This window comes from Oryza sativa, chromosome 4 (genome assembly GCF_034140825.1).
Source record: "Oryza sativa Japonica Group chromosome 4, ASM3414082v1".
Lineage (NCBI taxonomy): Eukaryota > Viridiplantae > Streptophyta > Magnoliopsida > Poales > Poaceae > Oryza > Oryza sativa.
The window spans coordinates 26,798,188-26,816,458 of NC_089038.1; the positions used below are offsets into that span (position 1 = coordinate 26,798,188).

The following is an 18,271-nucleotide window of genomic DNA, read 5'->3' on the forward strand; positions in this document are numbered from 1 at the left end:
AGTGCATCGGGGACAGGGTAACCATGAGGATCCTGGAGAAAATATAGCCCCGTCGTGGTTGACGGGGGCAGTGACGGTGAAATTTTATCACCGTGGGGACGGTGACGCGAATGCGACCCCGATGGTGAGGCCTCATGCTTTATTTATTTAAAAATTTCTCCTAATATAATAGCCCATTCCATAAGAATTTTAAAGATATCAGGAGGGATCGATCCTTTGTTACAAACGCCTCAAAAGAATTATTTCCTATAAGATATAAATCCTCTATAATTCCTACGTATTTCCTCAAGAGGAGAAAAAAATACAATATGTTTAAATCCTTGTGTTTTAAATCGATGCAAGATTTATCCACACATAATATTCTATCCTGTTTTTTTTTAATGTTCATGTGTCTCTACGATCCTACGTTCCTTAAGGAGCCTAGGTATGAGACTGACTTATCTGTGATGGATGGTGGTATTTGACAAGGGGTATTCGGTGATGACAAGCTGACAACGCCACAACGATAAACGTTGGACGATTGAAACCGAAGGTGGAACCGACCAGTTTACCACGCATGAATCTCCATGCTCATTTCAGTGGTAGAGATTCAACTATGCACCCTAATTCGTGTGCTTGCTTGGCTCTTCCAGACTTCCGGTGAATACCATGCCCAAATTTGGCTTAAATTAGGTTGCAATTTCTCTATGCAACAACTGACTAGTTCTGAAGATACCTTCAGTCAGAATGCCCACAAGGAAGCCTTGACAACAAACCATCAAATGCGACAGTCATGTATTTGGCGATCCCTGCTTCAACCCGCAGCTTAAAATAGCGGCCATCAATATATTCTATTCAAAGCAAACATTTTTCAATTTATACTTCGATGTTCATATGACCATGGTACAAACAACATAGCATCTGATCACTAATCACAGCTGCACTACTGCATAGTCAACCATAGGTCTCTTGAAACACAACATTCACATGTGCACATAACTATCTACAACTCCATAGCATAGTTTCAAACAAAATATTCACATACGCACATGTTTGACATATGGAGTACTGAACTATGCACAACTGAAGAACACAACGGGCAGCAGCAGAGCACGTTTGCTCCTCACTTGACCTTCCCAAATGCCGCCTCGAGCCGCTGGCAGTCGACGACGTAGGCGAATCCGTAGGCCATGTTGGCTAGCGTCGCCTCCTGCAGGTCCTGGCTCGCCGTGGCGGTGGCGTCGGCCGAGAAGAACACCCGGAACCCCCTCACGAACGCGTCCCGCGCCGTGGTCTCGCAGCACAGGTTGGTCATCACGCCCGTCACGATCACCTCCTCCACGCCCATCCGCCGCAGCGCCTCCTCGAGCCCCGTGCCGGCGAAGCCGCTGTACGTGCTCTTCTCCACCACGAGGTCGCCCTCGCGGCGGCCCGAGCCCGGGAGGAGCTCGGCGGCCGGCGTGCCGTCGGCGATCCGGTCGCCGGGCCACCACTCGTCGAGCGGGCCGCTGCGGGGCACGGGGTCGACGTGGCGGGTGTAGACGACCGGGGCGCCCGCGGCGCGGCAGAGCGCGACGGTGGCAGCGAGGGCCGGCATGGCCGGAGCCGCGATCGACGCGAAGTGGCCCTGCACGTCGACGACGAGGAGCGCCGCCGCGCGCGGGTTGGGGTCCCGGCGGCGCGTCTCGTACCGGTACCTGGTGTACGACTGCGGCGGCGCGGAGGAGGCCGGCCGCGGCATGCTGCGAGTCGGCGGCGAGGATGAGGGCGCACTCCGCCTGTAGTTTTGCGGCGAGGGGATCGGATCGCTGGAACAGAAGGGATAGCGAAGACTACGTCGGTTTAAAAAAAAAGATGGCGAAGACTACGACAAGCTTCGAGACGCGCGAGATCGTGCCGAATTGCCGATGTCACGAGTTCACGACTCAGTGACTCACGACGAGTGCCCATCTCACGAGATGGGGATGTGGCCTAGTAAAGACCCAAACGGGCCCATGTCACGGGAGCCCATTACCTTACGAAGCAAAGGCAAAGAAGCCCACTGCACCTTCGTTTGGGTCGGGCCACGTCTGACTTCAGCGTTGGTGGGGCACTCCTCCCATTCCATTTTCTATACGAACGTGTGAATAAGTTGGCCAGTTCTTTTTTTAAGAGAAGTTGGCCAGATGTGATATTCATTCGAAAAAACAATGAAGACGGCATCAACATGTACATCGTCATCACGATATCTAGATGGATGAGGCAGACGGCACGTTGAATGTAGTAGCACTAAAGTAGAATTATGTCATGCTTTCTATTGCGGAGTGCGCCGCCTGTTTCGATCATTGCCGCTGTTTCTCCCACATATAGATGATTCTCGCCATCTGCTGCAAAAGAGGAATAAGCAACCGCCATCTATTTTCTTGGCTAGAGGAAAGGAGAGAAGTCGAGTAACGAACTAACGACTCCAAACAAACTCGCTCAAGCTGTATACTACAAGTTAGTAGCAATAGCAATCCTTCTTGTATTGTGGTACATTGGTTGTATAGATAGGATCATAGGAACAGTAACAACTTGCGTTGCGTGCCACCGCCAACCCCACGGCACGCAATGCGATTCTTTGCCTGGAGACGGTAGCTACTCCACTTGTTGCCTATCTTCACGTTATGCGTGCCTGCCCAGTGCGGCAGTGCCCACGTACATTCGCGACCTTAAATTAACACCAACTGGTCCTGCTGCGCGGCGGCGGTGGCTACCGGGGAGGCAACGCCAAATTGCAAATCCCCTTCCACACTGGCCCAGGCCCGCTTGTTTATCGTCTTCTATCATCAGGCCTCTGAATTCTGTCACACCTTTTTTTTTCTCATCGGAACACTACTGGTTGCTGAAGCTCCTTTAGAAGTGTACTCAATTTTCTTCCTTAATCATCCATCCGACGTACATTTTGTATTTTGTGCTGTCCTATCTTCTGTTATACAATTAGTAGTAGCATCTTCGAGAGATAAGCTCGATCGTGTATATACTAGCTGGAGTATACTCTGTGTGTTCTCATCACCTCATGACTTCGCAGTCCCCACACCATTGATTCGATAAATGTTCCAGCTAGCACTGTCTCCCCCGTACAATAATGTTTGCAAATTGTACCAACAGTGAGTGATGCCACGGCCAAGCTCCAACTAGTCGCAACACAAGAACAAAGTGAACGACGAAATACTACTCTCTCCGTCTCATAATATAAGTGATTTTGAGTTTTTGCTTATAACGTTTGACCTTTCGTCTTATTCAAAAAATTTTAAAATTATTATTTATTTTATTTGTGACTTACTTTATTATCTACAGTACTTTAAGCACAACTTTTTGTTTTTTATATTAGCAAAAAAAATTGAATAAGACGAGTGATCAAACGTTGCAAACAAAATCTTAAAATCCCTTATATTGTGAGAGGGAGGGAGTATATGCAGAAGAGGCGTGTCAGAGAGAAGATTACTGGCGGGAGAAAGTTAAAAAGTACTGTCAAAACAAAACCTGCAAACACCGCACCGGTGCGAAAACGTACATAAGTACATACTGGTGCCCGCAGCCTGCGTAGACGTACTGGAGTACTTGTATTGGATTGATGGATACTCCAACCTACTGTGCCGTAGTACTAGATCGGTTTTCCGAACCATCAGGCCACCATCACATCAGGGCATTTTGTCAACCACGAATTCGGTTAGGTCAACAAACCAAAAGCCGCATCACATCAAGCATTTTGTCAACCTCGAATTCGGTTAGGTTAACGAATCAAAAGCAACATGGTTAAGTATACTCCAAGATAGGAGCAGGTTTGCTTAGGTAGGCGTGACTCGGTGAGACTGTGAGAGAGCTCAGCTGGGTTAGCGGTTCGCTAAGCTCCTTCGAACTTAGGCGTGGCGCAGAAGATCCCGGTGATGAGTAAGGATGGGGCTAACTATATACTGTGCCCTCCCCGAACAGCAAATCTTCGTCTGTCGTTGGTCCAAGCTCACACGTAAATAATACCCGGCGGGGAGGGAGCAATCAGCAATAGAAAAAGATCAGCATAGAGAGAGAGAGAGAGAGAGAGAGAGAGAGAGAGAGAGAGAGAGAGGAGAGGAGAGGCTGTCCCATGCGTGCCCCACCACGACAGATACCTTTGCCGGCCGGTCCCACCAAAGCATAAACCGAGTTTATAACCAGCGGCAATTAGAGAAAAATCATCAAACGATTCAAACAAACCTGATTTAAACCTTTTTTTTACTTTAACACCGTAACAAAGCAAACACATGCATTGATTTGACAGACGGGAGCTGTACCCGGCACAAGAATCAAAGCGTTTCCAAAGCAGCGTCAAAGCGACCGGTACAGGTACAAAAGCAAATGGATTTAGGGAGAGATATACTACCAAAGTCCAGATAAAAAACCAGTCCATGGACATGGTCCACCCATGGTCCGCGCGCCCCACCCCCACGCCTCCACTACCGCCTGTCCCTTTCGTCCACCACCAGTCCACCACACAGCGGCCGGAGCCTTGCCGTGGTAGCTAGTCCGGCCAGCCGCCCGAATCTCCCACCACCCAGCAGCTGCAGCAGCAGCAGCATTCGTGCTCCCCTAGACTTCCTCTCTCTCGCGTCGCGCTCGCCTTCGCCTTGGCTTGGCTTGGCTTGCCCTACCTACCGGCCAAACCAACGGCGGGCGGGAAGGGAAGGAAGAGGAGAGGAGGAGGAAGGCCGCGTGCGTGCTTGCTTGCTTGCGCGCGTGCGTCGCCGCTTTGATTGCTAACCACCGTTGCTGCTCCACCGAATATTCATTCCCCCGCGATTTTATCCGTTCCCCCGTTGGTTTTCTCCGTTGTTGCGGGAGGGAATTGTGTTGTTCTGTTGTAGTAGTAGTAGTAATAGCCCATGAGATATTTTGGATCCTGGTGCGGCGCTGGTTCTGGTTCTGGTTCAGCGTGGTGGTTTAAACCGAGAAGAAGTCAAATTGGCGCATAGTTTTTATTATATGGGCGGATCGGAAGAAGTGGCCCAAGGCTCCGACGGCGCGCGAGTTGCTGTGGTGGTTGTGGGAGCCCCCGTCGGCGACGACTCCGCCGCTCCTCCGCCCGCGGCTGCAGCTGGAGCAGCCCCGGCGGTGACCCCCGGCGAGGAGGCGGCTAAGCGGGAGTCCTTGTTGGCGGCGGCGGCGGCGGCGGCGGCTGCTGAGTGCAAGCAGGAGGCAGCGGCGGCGGCGACGGGGTTGCAGGCCATGGCGGTCACCGTGGCGCGGGACGTCGAGGCGGGCGGCCTGGACGCCAGCACCAGCGGGGCCGCGGACGAGAAGCCCTCGTGGTTCACCCCTAAGAGGTAAGGTGCTTAGCGCGATTGGGCTCGGGATCATTGATTTTGCGGGTGGAGGTGGGTTTGAATTGCTTGGTTGCACGGGGTTTGCGCACCTCGTGGACTGTTTGATCCGAATTTGGGCGATTTGATTGTTTTGCTTGGGGAGTTCGAGTTATCGTGAGCTCGATTGCTCAAACCTGCCGCACTGGTGCAGATGATTGCGGGATATCGAGTAGCTGATATGCGTCTATATGAATTGGAGCTTTTGGCGATGCCAATTTGTAGTGTGAATGTAAATAGGAGCAGGCCAGCGGAGGTTGCCATTTAGTTGCTTGATAGCAAATCATCTCTGATGCGTATTGGCTGTTCCATTCGTGACCTGGAGTTTTAGAATTTGTATGTTTCTCCTCGTTAGTTTTCTTTTGTGTAAAATGGATCTGCGTTAGGTACAAGTTTGGTGTTGGCTTGATGCAATTCGAGGTGCATTTTTTTGGTTTTCAGACGGCATTTTTGTGGGATAAGCTAAGTTAATTTTCATGGCATTGGAATTGGAAAGGAGATTGGTCTGGCCTCGCGTGTTGTATTTTGGTGCCGACTGAGCTGTGCACTTCAATGTTGGAGAGATAAGCTTGAGAGTTCATGAAATCTGCTACATGGCCCCAGCTGATCCTGTTTGTACATCTTCTGCTTTCCTGTGCTTATTATCCCTCTGGATTTTAGCTCTAGATCTCTCTCATCTGCGTTTGGACAAGATGGAGTAGGAATGATAGTGTTTCACTGCAATAATTCCGAACTCTGAAGTCGAACCTCGTGTAGGTATCGAGTTCAGATGAAGATTGTGGTTTCAATGCAGATTGCTCAGTACATCCTGTGCTCGTTATGCCTCTGAATTTTACTTTCTATTTGAATTTAGCCAATATTTTCATGTTATGTGGTATTGTCTTCAGAACAGCTGTTTGTGTAGTCAGTGGACATCTGGTGTTTGTGTATTTGATAGTTATGTTTTCTTTATTGTAATTGAGAACTCTATCTATTTATCCCTTCTTTGGGTTGATTAGTTTATATTGCTGCAGATTACTTGTGATGTTCTGCCTCATCAACATGCTAAACTATGTTGACCGGGGTGCAATAGCAAGTAATGGTGTGAATGGTAGCCGCCAAAGTTGTACTGGTGGCACATGCACATCAGGTTCTGGAATTCAGTAAGTCCCAGTGGAAATTCCATACAGTTTTTTTTTTAGATTGCTGTATGTCAGACTCATTGTATCTCATGGAATGAGAGAACAGATCAGGACAAACACTCTCATTCTTTTTAACCTTTTTATGTTGTTATATATATTCACACTGAATTTCTTTTTTGCAATAAATTCATTATAAGTCATCACTGATTTATCAATTTTTGAGTTTACTCCTGAATGCCCTTACCATGCTGATACAGGGGTGATTTCAATCTGAACAATTTTGAAGATGGTGTGCTATCATCAGCATTTATGGTTGGGTTGTTGATTGCTTCGCCCATATTTGCATCATTGGCAAAAATGTTAGTTTCCTATTAATTCCAATTTTCGATATGTGGTACATTATCCTGTTATTGGTGCTCAATCCACAAGAAGAAAATATTAAAGATGGGCAACTGCTTTTCAAAGAACAATATATGCTAATGCTACAGATTGTCAGATTAAGGAATATAGAAACATTCATACTTCACGTTCTGCTGGAGGCTAACATAGGTTTCTGAAACATCAAACCTTTTATAGTGTAATGTTCTGACGCATGATAGTTTGTTCCCCTTCTTTCAGACACAATCCTTTCAGGCTTATTGGTGTTGGATTATTAGTCTGGACTATTGCAACAGCTGGTTGTGGGTGCTCATTTGATTTCTGGTCAATTACTATATGCCGCATGTAAGTACCTTGTCATTGTGAATAATCAATTCATGTTTCAGATCTGTTACTTAAAATAAATCTTACTCTGATAATGACACGAACAATTCTCCAATTATTGTTACTTAGGTTAGTTGGTGTTGGTGAAGCATCATTTATAAGTCTTGCAGCTCCATTCATTGATGATAATGCTCCAGCAGCACAGGTTCTGTCATTCTTAGAATGCCTTTACAATCTTTCTCTGCACTGAGCTGATATATTATGTTCAAACAAATCTTATTTTTACACAGTATTGTTTCTGTGCTCAATATACGCTTATATTCTTCTGGGAAACAATCTACATCTTCAGGCATACAAGTACAATATCTATCAGTTAAGATATATATGTTTACTATGTAGTCAAGGATACACATGATTTTACTCCAGATCATTGTATATTTATACCAGATGAACCAATTATCACACCTGTGTAATCTAGGCTTAATTTCGAAGGGTCCCTTCCAGATATCCTTTGTTAAAATGACCTGTACGGCACATAGGTATCATCAGACTGTGAGCTACAACGGAGCACTGTAATATAGCATTTGTCTGGCTAGCAGTTCTGAGAACTCTTTACTGGTTGCTAATAGATGTTGAATCAGCATTAAATTGCTCTTGAATACATCCAGCTAGCTATGCATATTACTTGGAGGTTCTGTTTTTAATTGTACTTGTTTTCATGTCTAGTCTCTAGTGTCAACCAGGAACTTACTTGCTACTCCTATGTTACCAGAAAACAGCATGGCTTGCTATGTTCTACATGTGTATACCCACTGGAATAGCGGTTGGCTATGTTTATGGTGGTTTGGTAAGTCTTATGCTACACATGATCTTTCTTCTATTTTTTTAGTTGTCAAGTTAAGCAGTTTTGAGTAACAATTGCATTTTCGATATTAACTTACCTCATGCCCTCTTCTATTCAAAATCACATCAGGTTGGAAATAGTCTGCACTGGCGTGCTGCTTTCTGGGGAGAGTCGATTTTGATGCTTCCTTTTGTTATTCTGGGCTTTGTAATAAAGCCATTAGAGCTCAAAGGTGTGGTTTATTTTGTGTCACGAGAGTATAAAGCACTACTGTTTATATAGCACTCCATTAATTGTTACGGTATCTTTGGTTCTATCATGATTTTATTCCCTTCTTTTTATTCTTTTTGGCGGGCGTTTTGTGCAACAGGATTTAATCACAGTGTGAAGACAAAAGAGTATGGTGAGATGCTCAATCCAGAGCGGCAAGATGAGACAAAGCAGGGTGCGTCTATTGGAGTTGATGGTCTTGCAGAAACGCTACCACACAAGTTCTCCATGTAAGCACCTCCTCCCTAAAATATTTGTTTTACTTCAGATGTTGATTCACTTATTTAATGACCATATTACTTCAGATATTTGATAAAATGAGTTTTGATTGTTGATCATGTGAACATAATCAAATTGTGGAATGTGTTCACTTGTTTGACATAGTGACATGCTGTGTTCGTTCTTTAATGTTAATTGCAAATGCTATCAGCTCATGCACTTTTAATAGAAAATAATATTCTGAACATTCCTCACTTCAATCATGCAGCTCAAGTTTTGGGAAGAAAGTTCTAACCGAAATCAAACACTTTATGAAAGATATGAAAGAACTGCTCCAAGAGAAAGTCTATGTGATCAATGTCTTAGGTCAGATCTTTCATACATTATGCAATTTCTGAACTTAATTCTGATTAAGCTGATCTGTTGTAGTCCCCCCTGTATATGTGTTCTGTAAATATAGTTGAAACAACTGCTTTCTTTGCTCACTTCAGTTAAGTCAATCCATTAAATATTTTTTTTCATAAGATTTAGTATAGCATCGTTACCCTGGATCAGTAGGGTAATGGTGTTAGTGTGACATGTGTATGTTCAAATGTGCTCTCTCTCTAAAAAAAAGGGAATAGTAGTAGGGTAAACAAACTTGTCGTATTGATCTTGAGGCAGATTCACACCAAAATCACTATAAATTGGTACTAATATCCTCATTTTGCAACATAATCTTGCAAGAAGCAATTTTCACAATTTGAGGACAATATGGTTTTCAGATGGTATATCACTTCAAAATGAAGCTTAGTTATAGATATTTCCTGATCAAAACTTGATGTTTGAGTTCATACTGCTAAAAAGAGTCATATTTAAATTATTATATCTGGTAGATTCTACTATTTGGGACTGGAGTTCATTTCCCTGTGCTGTTCCACAGGTTACATCTCTTACAACTTTGTCATTGGTGCCTATTCCTACTGGGGCCCTAAGGCTGGTCAGGATATCTACAATATGGTACCTCCTATTCGCTTACTGATGCGCAGGGACATATGCCTTTTACATATGGCTATTTAACCATTTTTTTTATGCGCTTACCTCTTTTCAGTGGATTTGGTTTTGTAGCTTTGCACGGATTTTCTTGCATGAAAAATCATTCTGTTTGGTGTTTATATGAAGCTCTAGTGTAGTGTAGCATACATCTAACTGCAGATATTTGGAATATCTTTAATACATTCTTGTTTCATTGGTTAACCTTTCTTGTTGAACTTTGTCACACCAGGCGAGTGCAGATATAATGTTTGGTGGAATAACAATTGTCTGTGGAATATTTGGGACTCTTTCAGGGGGTTTCATTCTTGACAAGATAGACTCAACAATATCTAATGCTTTCAAGGTAAGAGGTGACTTTTCAAAGTAATTAATTATCTGCACTTAGTTTTGGACATATTATGTTGAAAAAGAACCAGATTTTGTTTGATTAAAAATATGTTTGCCAATTAAAGATTTTGTAAGATAACATGTACTTCCTCCGTTTCATATTATAAGACTTTCTAGCATTGCCCATATTCATATATATGTTAATGAATCTAGGCATACATATATGCCTAGATTCATTAACATCTATATGAATGTGGGCAATGCTAGAAAGTCTTATAACCTGAAACGGAGGTAGTAGTTACCATTGCCTCCATACGATGCAAAAAATGTATTTTTCTTTAATTTTAGAGGCCATCTAGATTCTACTTTGAACACCAAATTTTGTTTCCATATATTTTAATGAAGTTGTAGAAATGCAATTTTCTGAAACCATTTTTAATAACTATTTTTTTGCATCCATATGTTCGTAGACCTTTTGACAAAGTTTATACATTTTGACTGCAAGCATTCTATGATGCAATATATGCAAAGTATATATATAAGTGCGGAGTAATGAAGTCAAAGGAAGTTGTTTCTTGTGCAACTTATTTGCTTGCTTCAGTTCACAAAATTGTTTTCTTGCAGCTTCTTTCTGGTGCAACTTTTCTTGGAGCAATATTTTGTTTTGGTGCCTTTTGTTTCAAGAGCCTTTATGGATTCATACCCTTCTTTTCAGTAGGAGAGCTTTTGGTCTTTGCAACTCAGGTTGGTTACTTCTTTCACTTCACTATTTCATCAAATTTCGGATTTTATTAACTTGTTTTGTATTGAAAGGTCTCTGCATGACAGCAACTCTGGTTTCTGTATGGTTAGATGCCAAAGAAAAGTTTTTCAGCACTTTATTAAGTACTCCATCCGTTCCTTTATATATGGCACCAGACATTTCATATTTAAATTTTGACTGCTCGTCTTATTTAAAAATATCATAAAGACTTGAAATGATGCCATATTGTTGAAGTGTTACATCCCTAATATAAGCACCAACTTTTGTTTATCCTAGGGTAACCATTTCAAAATTATTAGCAGTCAAAGTTTAAACAGTGCTGGTCAATGGGAACGGAGGGAGTATATATTGATTTTTCTCATCCTGATATGCATATCTAATTAATTTCTTTTGATTGTTGTAACTTGTAGGCCCCAGTAAACTATGTATGCCTTCATTGTGTAAAACCAAGTTTGCGGCCATTATCAATGGCTATGTCAACTGTTGCAATCCATATATTTGGTGATGTGCCTTCTTCACCTCTTGTTGGGCTTCTTCAGGTAATGTTGTTTGTGTTTGTTCACACTAAATTTGTAATTTTGAATATTGAATAATTGTCTAATTGCCGAATTTCCCATGAATAAATCCATTTGTTCATTTTAGATGAGACTGGCCCTTGTAGTGCACATATTATGTTGCACAAATCTTTGTAGTACATAGATTCTTGCTATGTGCGATGCGTTATGACACTGAATTGCATCCAATACCTCCTAGATGACAGTTAATTTGGGTATTCATCGTGTTCAAAGCTCATGGTTTTACTGCTTGAACTTGTTGAATGCAGGACAAAATCCATAACTGGAGATCGACAGCTCTTACCTTGACATCTATCCTCTTCATTGCAGCTATATTTTGGTTTATTGGTACGTTCTCTTAGCACAACAATTATAACGTCTTGTTACAGGTTTACAACCCCGCAGGCCCAATTTCTTTTCTGTTGTCTATTATTCCCTGTAACAATTGTAAATCTGCCACTATCACATGCCATATCTATACTCCTTTAACCACATCCAAACAGAAAAAAGACAGAACCAAGCTAATTTGGGAAGCCTAAGTGCTCGTGGTGAGTTGTTTGTTGTGTCAAACATGTTTGTAAGGGTGTGAGTGTAAGTACTTCTGTTAGTTGTTTGGCTGTATTTTGGATGTAGAGGCCAGATTTTAATCCATTATCTAAAATAATATCTATATTCCTTTGAAAGGGTGTGCTGGTGGTGAGTGGTGAATTTATAATCACCCCACCACCAACTCCCCAAAATTCTGACATACCACTCCAAACCAAACATACCCAAAATTCTGGCATGCCACTCCAAACCAAACATAATATAGAACAGTAGAAGTCACGTATAGACTTTGGAACACACAATATTGAAACCAAAAACTGCTAATTAATTCTAAAATTAAGCCAATATGTTTCTTTAAATTATGTAATAACGTACAGATATTTTTGCTGGTATATTACTAAAATGAAATTTAGCATAGAAACATTTCAGGCGGTTTCTGTCGGTTGTCATCGATGCGGATAGAAGACTAGTAGTGCGTTGTGGTGTGGATGTAATATTTCTCTGTTTGCACTGAGTTGAGATGTTGTCTTGCAGGCATATTTGTCCGTAGCGTTGATCGTTTCAACGAACAGAGTGAGCATGATGTCCCTGCCGTCGAGAGATCAAACCTCAGGCCATTGCTCGATGAAAACGAAGAGGCACGGGCATCTTAGTAATCTGCGCAATCATTAAATCCGTGTTTTTCTCTTGTAGATTACTCTTGGCCGGATTATGTCCATCACGCCAGGAACATGTGAAATGCAAATTTGCATGTGTATCGGCTGTACCTGTAAATATAGAAGAAAGCAGAATCTTTTGCTTTGTGATTTTTCTTTTCTTTTTGTGTACAGACCACAGATACAAGCAACAGAGTATCAGAACTACTTGGTTTCTGGTGACAACAGTGTTATGCTGTAACCTGGTTGATTAGAATCATACGAAGCACAATTTATATCTTCCTCCTATATGCGAGTTCTTGTACGAAAACTCAAAAATGTGTACTACACTATGCGGGGTGTGTTGAACCCAAAAGGTGCATGTTTTTCCTTCTGTCCTCCACCGGAAAAGAAAATAATCCAGTAATTGTTTCTATCGAGCCAAATTGACAGGCCATTTTTGCACCACTTTCAAGATCTACAACTGCATCTACTGATCTACTAGGATGTTTTAGTCACATTATTATCTAAAAGAAAGCGAATAAAGATGCGTATTAGGCAATCAAACTATCCAACCATGGCCTAGTAGTACATCTGGTAGGTCACTGGAATAAAACCCACTGTCAATTCCTGGCTAGGATGTGGCGTTTACCCTACACAACACAAGGGCGTTTGCATGGACACGACGCAGAGCCACCCCAGGTGGTCCAGGCTGGGCGCTACTGAAAGTCTGAAACAGGTCGCATCAAGCGAACGGCGAATCGTCAATCCTCCCGGTGATCCTTTTTTTTTTCCTCTCCCTCTTCTTCTTCTTCTTCTTCCGGGACCCAACAATGATCAAGTTGCTTACTTGACATACTACCCCATCTAGAGTACGTACAACGTACACAATCACAGGTTCACTCTGCTACACATATCAGCAATTCAGCATCCGCAAAGCTAACCTCTGGGGGGGACAGGTATCTCACCGTTTGCTGCATGCTTAGCGTGGCCTTTTGCTTGAAAACGACTTTAACAAACGCTCTCGAGTCTCGATCGCGCTGTGTATCAGTTCTGGCTTTTTGAGCGAAAATGACGTGCCTGTAGCTTGGTCGCCGTCTACAAGCTTAGCTGGAGACTGGAGTAGCATCCATGGCATCCATGCAATCCTTGTTCATGGTTGTTGCATTAGTACATCAGAGCCTATCCTATCTAGTCCTGAACTCAACTGACCTCTGAACCAACGCAAACGGTGAAAATGGGAGGCGGGGAAATGCAGGTGCAGTTATTTTGTTTCACTGGGCATACATCATTTTAAAAGAAAACACAACTCAAATGGCTAGGAAAAGTTGATAAAAAAAAGGACAGTTAATTCTTATGTCATGCTACATGTTGCTTCCTCCGCTCTAAAATAAATAAACTTTTATACACAAATGAGGAGTACGACGTTTCTATTTTGTAAAGCACTGTTATATAGAAAAAAAGAAAAGAGGAAGAAGAAGACCAACAAAGACTACGAGAGTCAACAGGTGCTGCACTCATATGCATCAAAAGTTTAAAAACATAAAATCATACGGAGTAATATTATGCAGTCACAGGAAAACAGGTCAAAGACAGCGTTCCTCTACGCGGGAACATCATCCCCGTCCTAGGAAAACAGGAACTTGTAAAAGCCTCTAGCAAATAGCGTACTACGTTCCTTGATCCTTGCTTCTCAACCTCATCGTCCCAAGAACTTTATGTTTTTTGTACCCATGGATTACCTATCTATCCCATTGAATACTAATACCATAATTTTGTTACAGCTCTTCTTTTAAGCTCATTTGAAACGCAAGAATCTAAAAATACATGAATAAATAAACGTAGGATTGAAGTGCCATAACATGTTTAATCGCACAAGAAACAAAAACACACGAAGTACTCAAAACATGTGTTTGGATGGCTCACAAGAAAAATATATATTACTACGTACTTATATTGAGTAAGAGTATAGAGAGAAAGAAAGAGAATGCATGAGAATTCTAAAAGGAAAAAAAAAACCCATGAGGTTAGACCTCATGTTTAAATTCCTATGAAATTGAGGCTTAGGAATGTATTCCGAGGAAATGTTCAACTTCAAATCCTACAATCCAAGTAACCTCTAAAGGAAAAGATCCTCCATTTTCAATTCATATGGAAATCGCTCGATCCAGAAGAGCCCTCTTGCAAGTCTTGTAGGGGGGTAGCGGTGAACGACTGAAAGATGGAAGCACTGCTCATGAGCCTACAGCTCCAGCAAAGTGAAAACCTACAGGCCACGGGCTCCATCAAAGTGAAAGCTCCCCATGTGCCCTGCCCCCCTATGCTCACAGTGCTGCACTACTGCTACAGTACAGAACTGCATGCCTGTCCCTGCAATGCTGCTGCTGTCCTGGGTATACTCTAGAGGAAAAAAAAAATCTAAAGTTAATCATCTGCATCTAGGAGTATTTCCTTCCCAATAATTGCAAGAATCTCTGGAAGACCGGAAGGCTGGGTTATTCATCATTCAGATTGTGTGTCAAGCTGGAATAAATAAAGAGGCACAAAAAATTCCAGTATTTTGTTCTTCAAAGTAAATCCAGAGGTAAAGAAACTCGTAGGCTCCCAAGTGTAGTATACGGGCAAACAAACTATTTAACCCCCCCCCCCTTTTTTTTATAGTTGCCAGACCTTTTTACTATCTAGACTGATTGATTAATAATTTTCATTTGGATATGTGCAGAGACTAGATGTAATGATTAAAATTAGCATAATTTTTAATTTTGCGTGGAACTAGATTTCAAAAATAGAATTATATTTGAGTATACAATTCTTACTATTATTTTCATAAATACATTTTTTATCTGTCTACATTCTTTTTACTACTCGAGACATAATAATAATAATAATAATAATAATAATAATAATAATAATAATAATAATAATAATAATAATAATAATAATAATAATAATAATAATAATACTACAAAACTCGAGACATCAGTCGATTACAGAATATGCTTATCGGATTACATTCCTTCGGGGGGAAAAAATGCTATCGTCGTGTAGCAATTATGGGGCCATAAATATAACTAGTGAAACCATACAAACTACCAGCAGAACATTTTTTACACACTTAGAAGAATTAAAATGCAACTTAATATTCAAAGTCCATTTATAAATATATAACCCCAAGGGGGAAGGGGCCTAGAGAACAAGACCCTAGCTACCTGTTCAGTGTTCAATTCGCACGGAAAGCCATGGCCTCCCGCGACGCCGCCACCTTCCAGGTCTACCGGCCCATGGCAATGCCAACGCCGGCGGCGCTGCCACCGTCGTCCCAGCAGATCACAATGCCGTTCACGGCGGCGCTCGTGGACGCCGTGCTCCCAGCTCCCCGAAAGGCGGCGGCGACGCAGGGCGGCAAGGACCGGCACAGCAAGGTGAACGGGCGCGGCCGGCGCGTGCGCATGCCGATCGTCTGCGCGGCGCGCGTGTTCCAGCTCACCCGCGAGCTGGGGCTCAAGTCCGACGGCCAGACCATCGAGTGGCTGCTCCGGCAGGCCGAGCCGTCCATCCTCGCCGCCACCGGCTCCGGCACCACCCCGGCCGTCTTCTCCTGCTCGTCCGCCCCCTCCACCGCCTCCTCCTCCTTCCTCCTCGGCAAGCGCCCGCGCCAGGAGGACCACGAGGCGCCGACGTTCTGGGAGGCGCTGCAGCAACAGCCGCGGCCCGCCGTGTCGTCGTGGGGTGCCCTCGTCTCGCCGTCGCAGGAGGCGCAGGCGTACGCGTCGTCGGTGGCGCAGGTCCACCACCTCAACCTACTCTCCGCGCTCTCCGGCGCCGCCACGAGACGGCCAGCACAGGAGGAGTCCCGGTGATCGCGCGCCGCAGCTATGCAGCTCAATTTGCGACGTGATTGCATGCGCGCGCGGGGTTGATTTGTACTTGGAGCTAGTCTTGCTTTGTCTTGTGTGTATGGCTTGCCGTACTTAATTTCCCATTTCCGCTGGTGTTTCCATGGGTGAATTTTGTGTGAATTTGCTTGATTTTAGGCCGGAGAATACTAGTAAGTAGCTGGTGAAGAATCAAGAATGTGATCAGATAGATCATCAGAGGCAGCAATTGTAGATACCAAGTCTTTTGGATTCTTGGGTTTGTGAAATTGCGATTAATTGTCTGTCCTTTCTAGCAGTGTGTGTGTGTGCCGTTGCCATGGTTCTGTCATCTGTGACATGACGATGGTGTTTGGTTCAGTAATCAGTACACAACCTTTTAGCAATATTGTCATGTCACTGTTGCTATGGCAACTGGTCTATTAGTGGTCTAACACGGTGGTGGTATGTTATTCCTGTGTGACTAGCCTGATGTTGTGAAATTGTGATTTGCATTGCAAGTCATGGAGAGTGGAAAGCGTTTAAGCGCAGTTTGCTCTCTTGATGTTTTGAGAAGAAAGGCACAGCTGCTGACCCAACTGCCAAACAATGATGAAACGTCCAATGGTTGCACTATTTCATCCCAGACTGCACTTTCCTGCAAACCAATGATCACGACGCGGGGGGCTTTTATCCTCTCCTCGATATGATCCATATGCTGTTACTATCTCCATGAACAAGATCTTCACAAAATTTCAGTGAATTGCTTTTATCTCTGCACTGGGGCAAAAGCTGCAGCGTCCCTGCCCTGCTCTGTCACGGCCGCTGCCACTTTGCCCCTGAGAAAGGTTCAGGCTGTTCCTCTGGCCATAATTCGAGTCAAGCTGTAGGCCATTTGGGCTGTAAAGGCGCCCTACCTTAGGAGTTAGGACCATGTTTACATGCATTCTTCTGCACACCGATATGGTTTACTCACTATGCAATGCTCGCAGAATTCTTGAACTGTTGCTGTCACTGTAAAGTGCAGAATATTTGGCATTCAAGAGTATGCTACTCATGGGGTTACTGTTACTCCAGTCTCCAGTGTACGTGTCGATGGAGGGTGAACCATGAAAATTGAGTGTCAGTTCAAATTAGTTAAAATGGATGGTAAAAGCGGGGATAGCTCAGCTGGGAGAGCGTCAGACTGAAGATCTGAAGGTCGCGTGTTCGATCCACGCTCACCGCATTTCGTCTGCCTATTTTTTGCGTTTTTACCCCAAAATCCTGGTTTTATGTGTAATCTGCAAATGACCTTGTTCACGTGCGATTCCTTTTTTTTTTTCTGTGTAATCTGCAGTTGGTCTTGTTCACCTGCATGTAAGCCCGCAGTCTCCCATTTTGGGAAGAAGGATCGCCCAAAGTGCCTGGAATATTTATCCCATTATGCTAAAATAAATATATATGCAGTTAACAACTGAGTAATCTTATATAGTACTAATAGGTAAACTGAGAATTTGTTTGGAACACCAAACAAAAAAAAAAGAACAAGATTATAGCTAAAATAATAATTGCAAGTTAACAACCGAGCACTAGTTTTGATTAGATGGGACACATCCTTATATTTTTGAACGGAGGGAGTAACAGGTAAACTGAAAACTAGTTTGGACCATAAAAACAAAAGAAAGCTAAAACAATAAATATAATGAGTTTTAGTTAGATGGGACGCATCCCTGCATTTTCGGATGGAGAGAGTAACAGGTAAACTGAGAACTAGTTTGGAAAAAAAACAAAGCACCCTAAAGTAATAAAATATTTTGGTTAGATGGGACGCATCCTTATATTTTCGGATAGAGAGACTAGCAGGGAAACTGAGAATATGCCATGTTTTAGTTAGATGGGGCACATCCTTATATTTTCGGATGGGATGGAAATAGTAAATTGAGAGCTAACTAATTTGGAAAAAAAACAAGAATATGCCCTGTTTTGGTTAGATGGGACGTATTTTTTCGGATGGGATGGAGAGAGTAAACTGAGAACTAACTAATTTGGAAAAAAAACAAAATGTAATAAAATGCCCCCATGC

General features: G+C 43.1%; 3 protein-coding genes and 1 non-coding gene across 4 annotated transcripts; 3 read left to right on the forward strand and 1 right to left on the reverse strand.

Moving 5' to 3' along the window:
- Positions 1–828: 828 nt before the first annotated feature.
- LOC107277663 (nicotinamidase 2) lies at positions 829–1,794 on the reverse strand. Its single transcript, XM_015780292.3, has one exon. The coding sequence runs from the start codon at positions 1,718–1,720 to the stop codon at positions 1,103–1,105; it is 618 nt and encodes a 205-aa protein (XP_015635778.1). The 5' UTR covers positions 1,721–1,794; the 3' UTR covers positions 829–1,102.
- A 2,667-nt stretch (positions 1,795–4,461) lies between these two features.
- Positions 4,462–12,661, forward strand: LOC4336451 (probable sphingolipid transporter spinster homolog 2). The gene is made up of 15 exons (XM_015780288.2): positions 4,462–5,300; positions 6,350–6,478; positions 6,715–6,816; positions 7,076–7,180; positions 7,289–7,364; positions 7,932–8,006; positions 8,133–8,235; positions 8,374–8,503; positions 8,761–8,858; positions 9,415–9,491; positions 9,757–9,870; positions 10,479–10,598; positions 11,028–11,156; positions 11,441–11,519; positions 12,252–12,661. The coding sequence occupies exons 1-15, from the start codon at positions 4,960–4,962 to the stop codon at positions 12,368–12,370; spliced, it is 1,797 nt and encodes a 598-aa protein (XP_015635774.1). The 5' UTR covers positions 4,462–4,959; the 3' UTR covers positions 12,371–12,661.
- Positions 12,662–15,543: 2,882 nt separating this feature from the next.
- On the forward strand, positions 15,544–16,613 carry LOC4336452 (transcription factor TCP21). Its single transcript, XM_015780291.3, has one exon. The coding sequence runs from the start codon at positions 15,592–15,594 to the stop codon at positions 16,210–16,212; it is 621 nt and encodes a 206-aa protein (XP_015635777.1). The 5' UTR covers positions 15,544–15,591; the 3' UTR covers positions 16,213–16,613.
- A 748-nt stretch (positions 16,614–17,361) lies between these two features.
- TRNAF-GAA (transfer RNA phenylalanine (anticodon GAA)) lies at positions 17,362–17,434 on the forward strand. The gene has a single exon. It is a non-coding gene; the product is annotated as a tRNA-Phe (tRNA).
- Positions 17,435–18,271: the final 837 nt, after the last annotated feature.

What these genes read in the sequence shown, in the direction of transcription:
- LOC4336452 (XM_015780291.3), top strand. Translation starts at nt 15,592, where the DNA reads ATGGCCTCCCGCGACGCCGCCACCTTCCAGGTCTACCGGCCCATGGCA.
- LOC4336451 (XM_015780288.2), top strand. Translation starts at nt 4,960, where the DNA reads ATGGGCGGATCGGAAGAAGTGGCCCAAGGCTCCGACGGCGCGCGAGTT. An exon ending in CTACCACACAAGTTCTCCAT is followed by an intron (nt 8,504 to 8,760) that starts GTAAGCACCTCC and finishes TCAATCATGCAG; the next exon opens with CTCAAGTTTTGGGAAGAAAG. An exon ending in GTCAGGATATCTACAATATG is followed by an intron (nt 9,492 to 9,756) that starts GTACCTCCTATT and finishes TTGTCACACCAG; the next exon opens with GCGAGTGCAGATATAATGTT.
- LOC107277663 (XM_015780292.3), bottom strand. Translation starts at nt 1,720, where the DNA reads ATGCCGCGGCCGGCCTCCTCCGCGCCGCCGCAGTCGTACACCAGGTAC.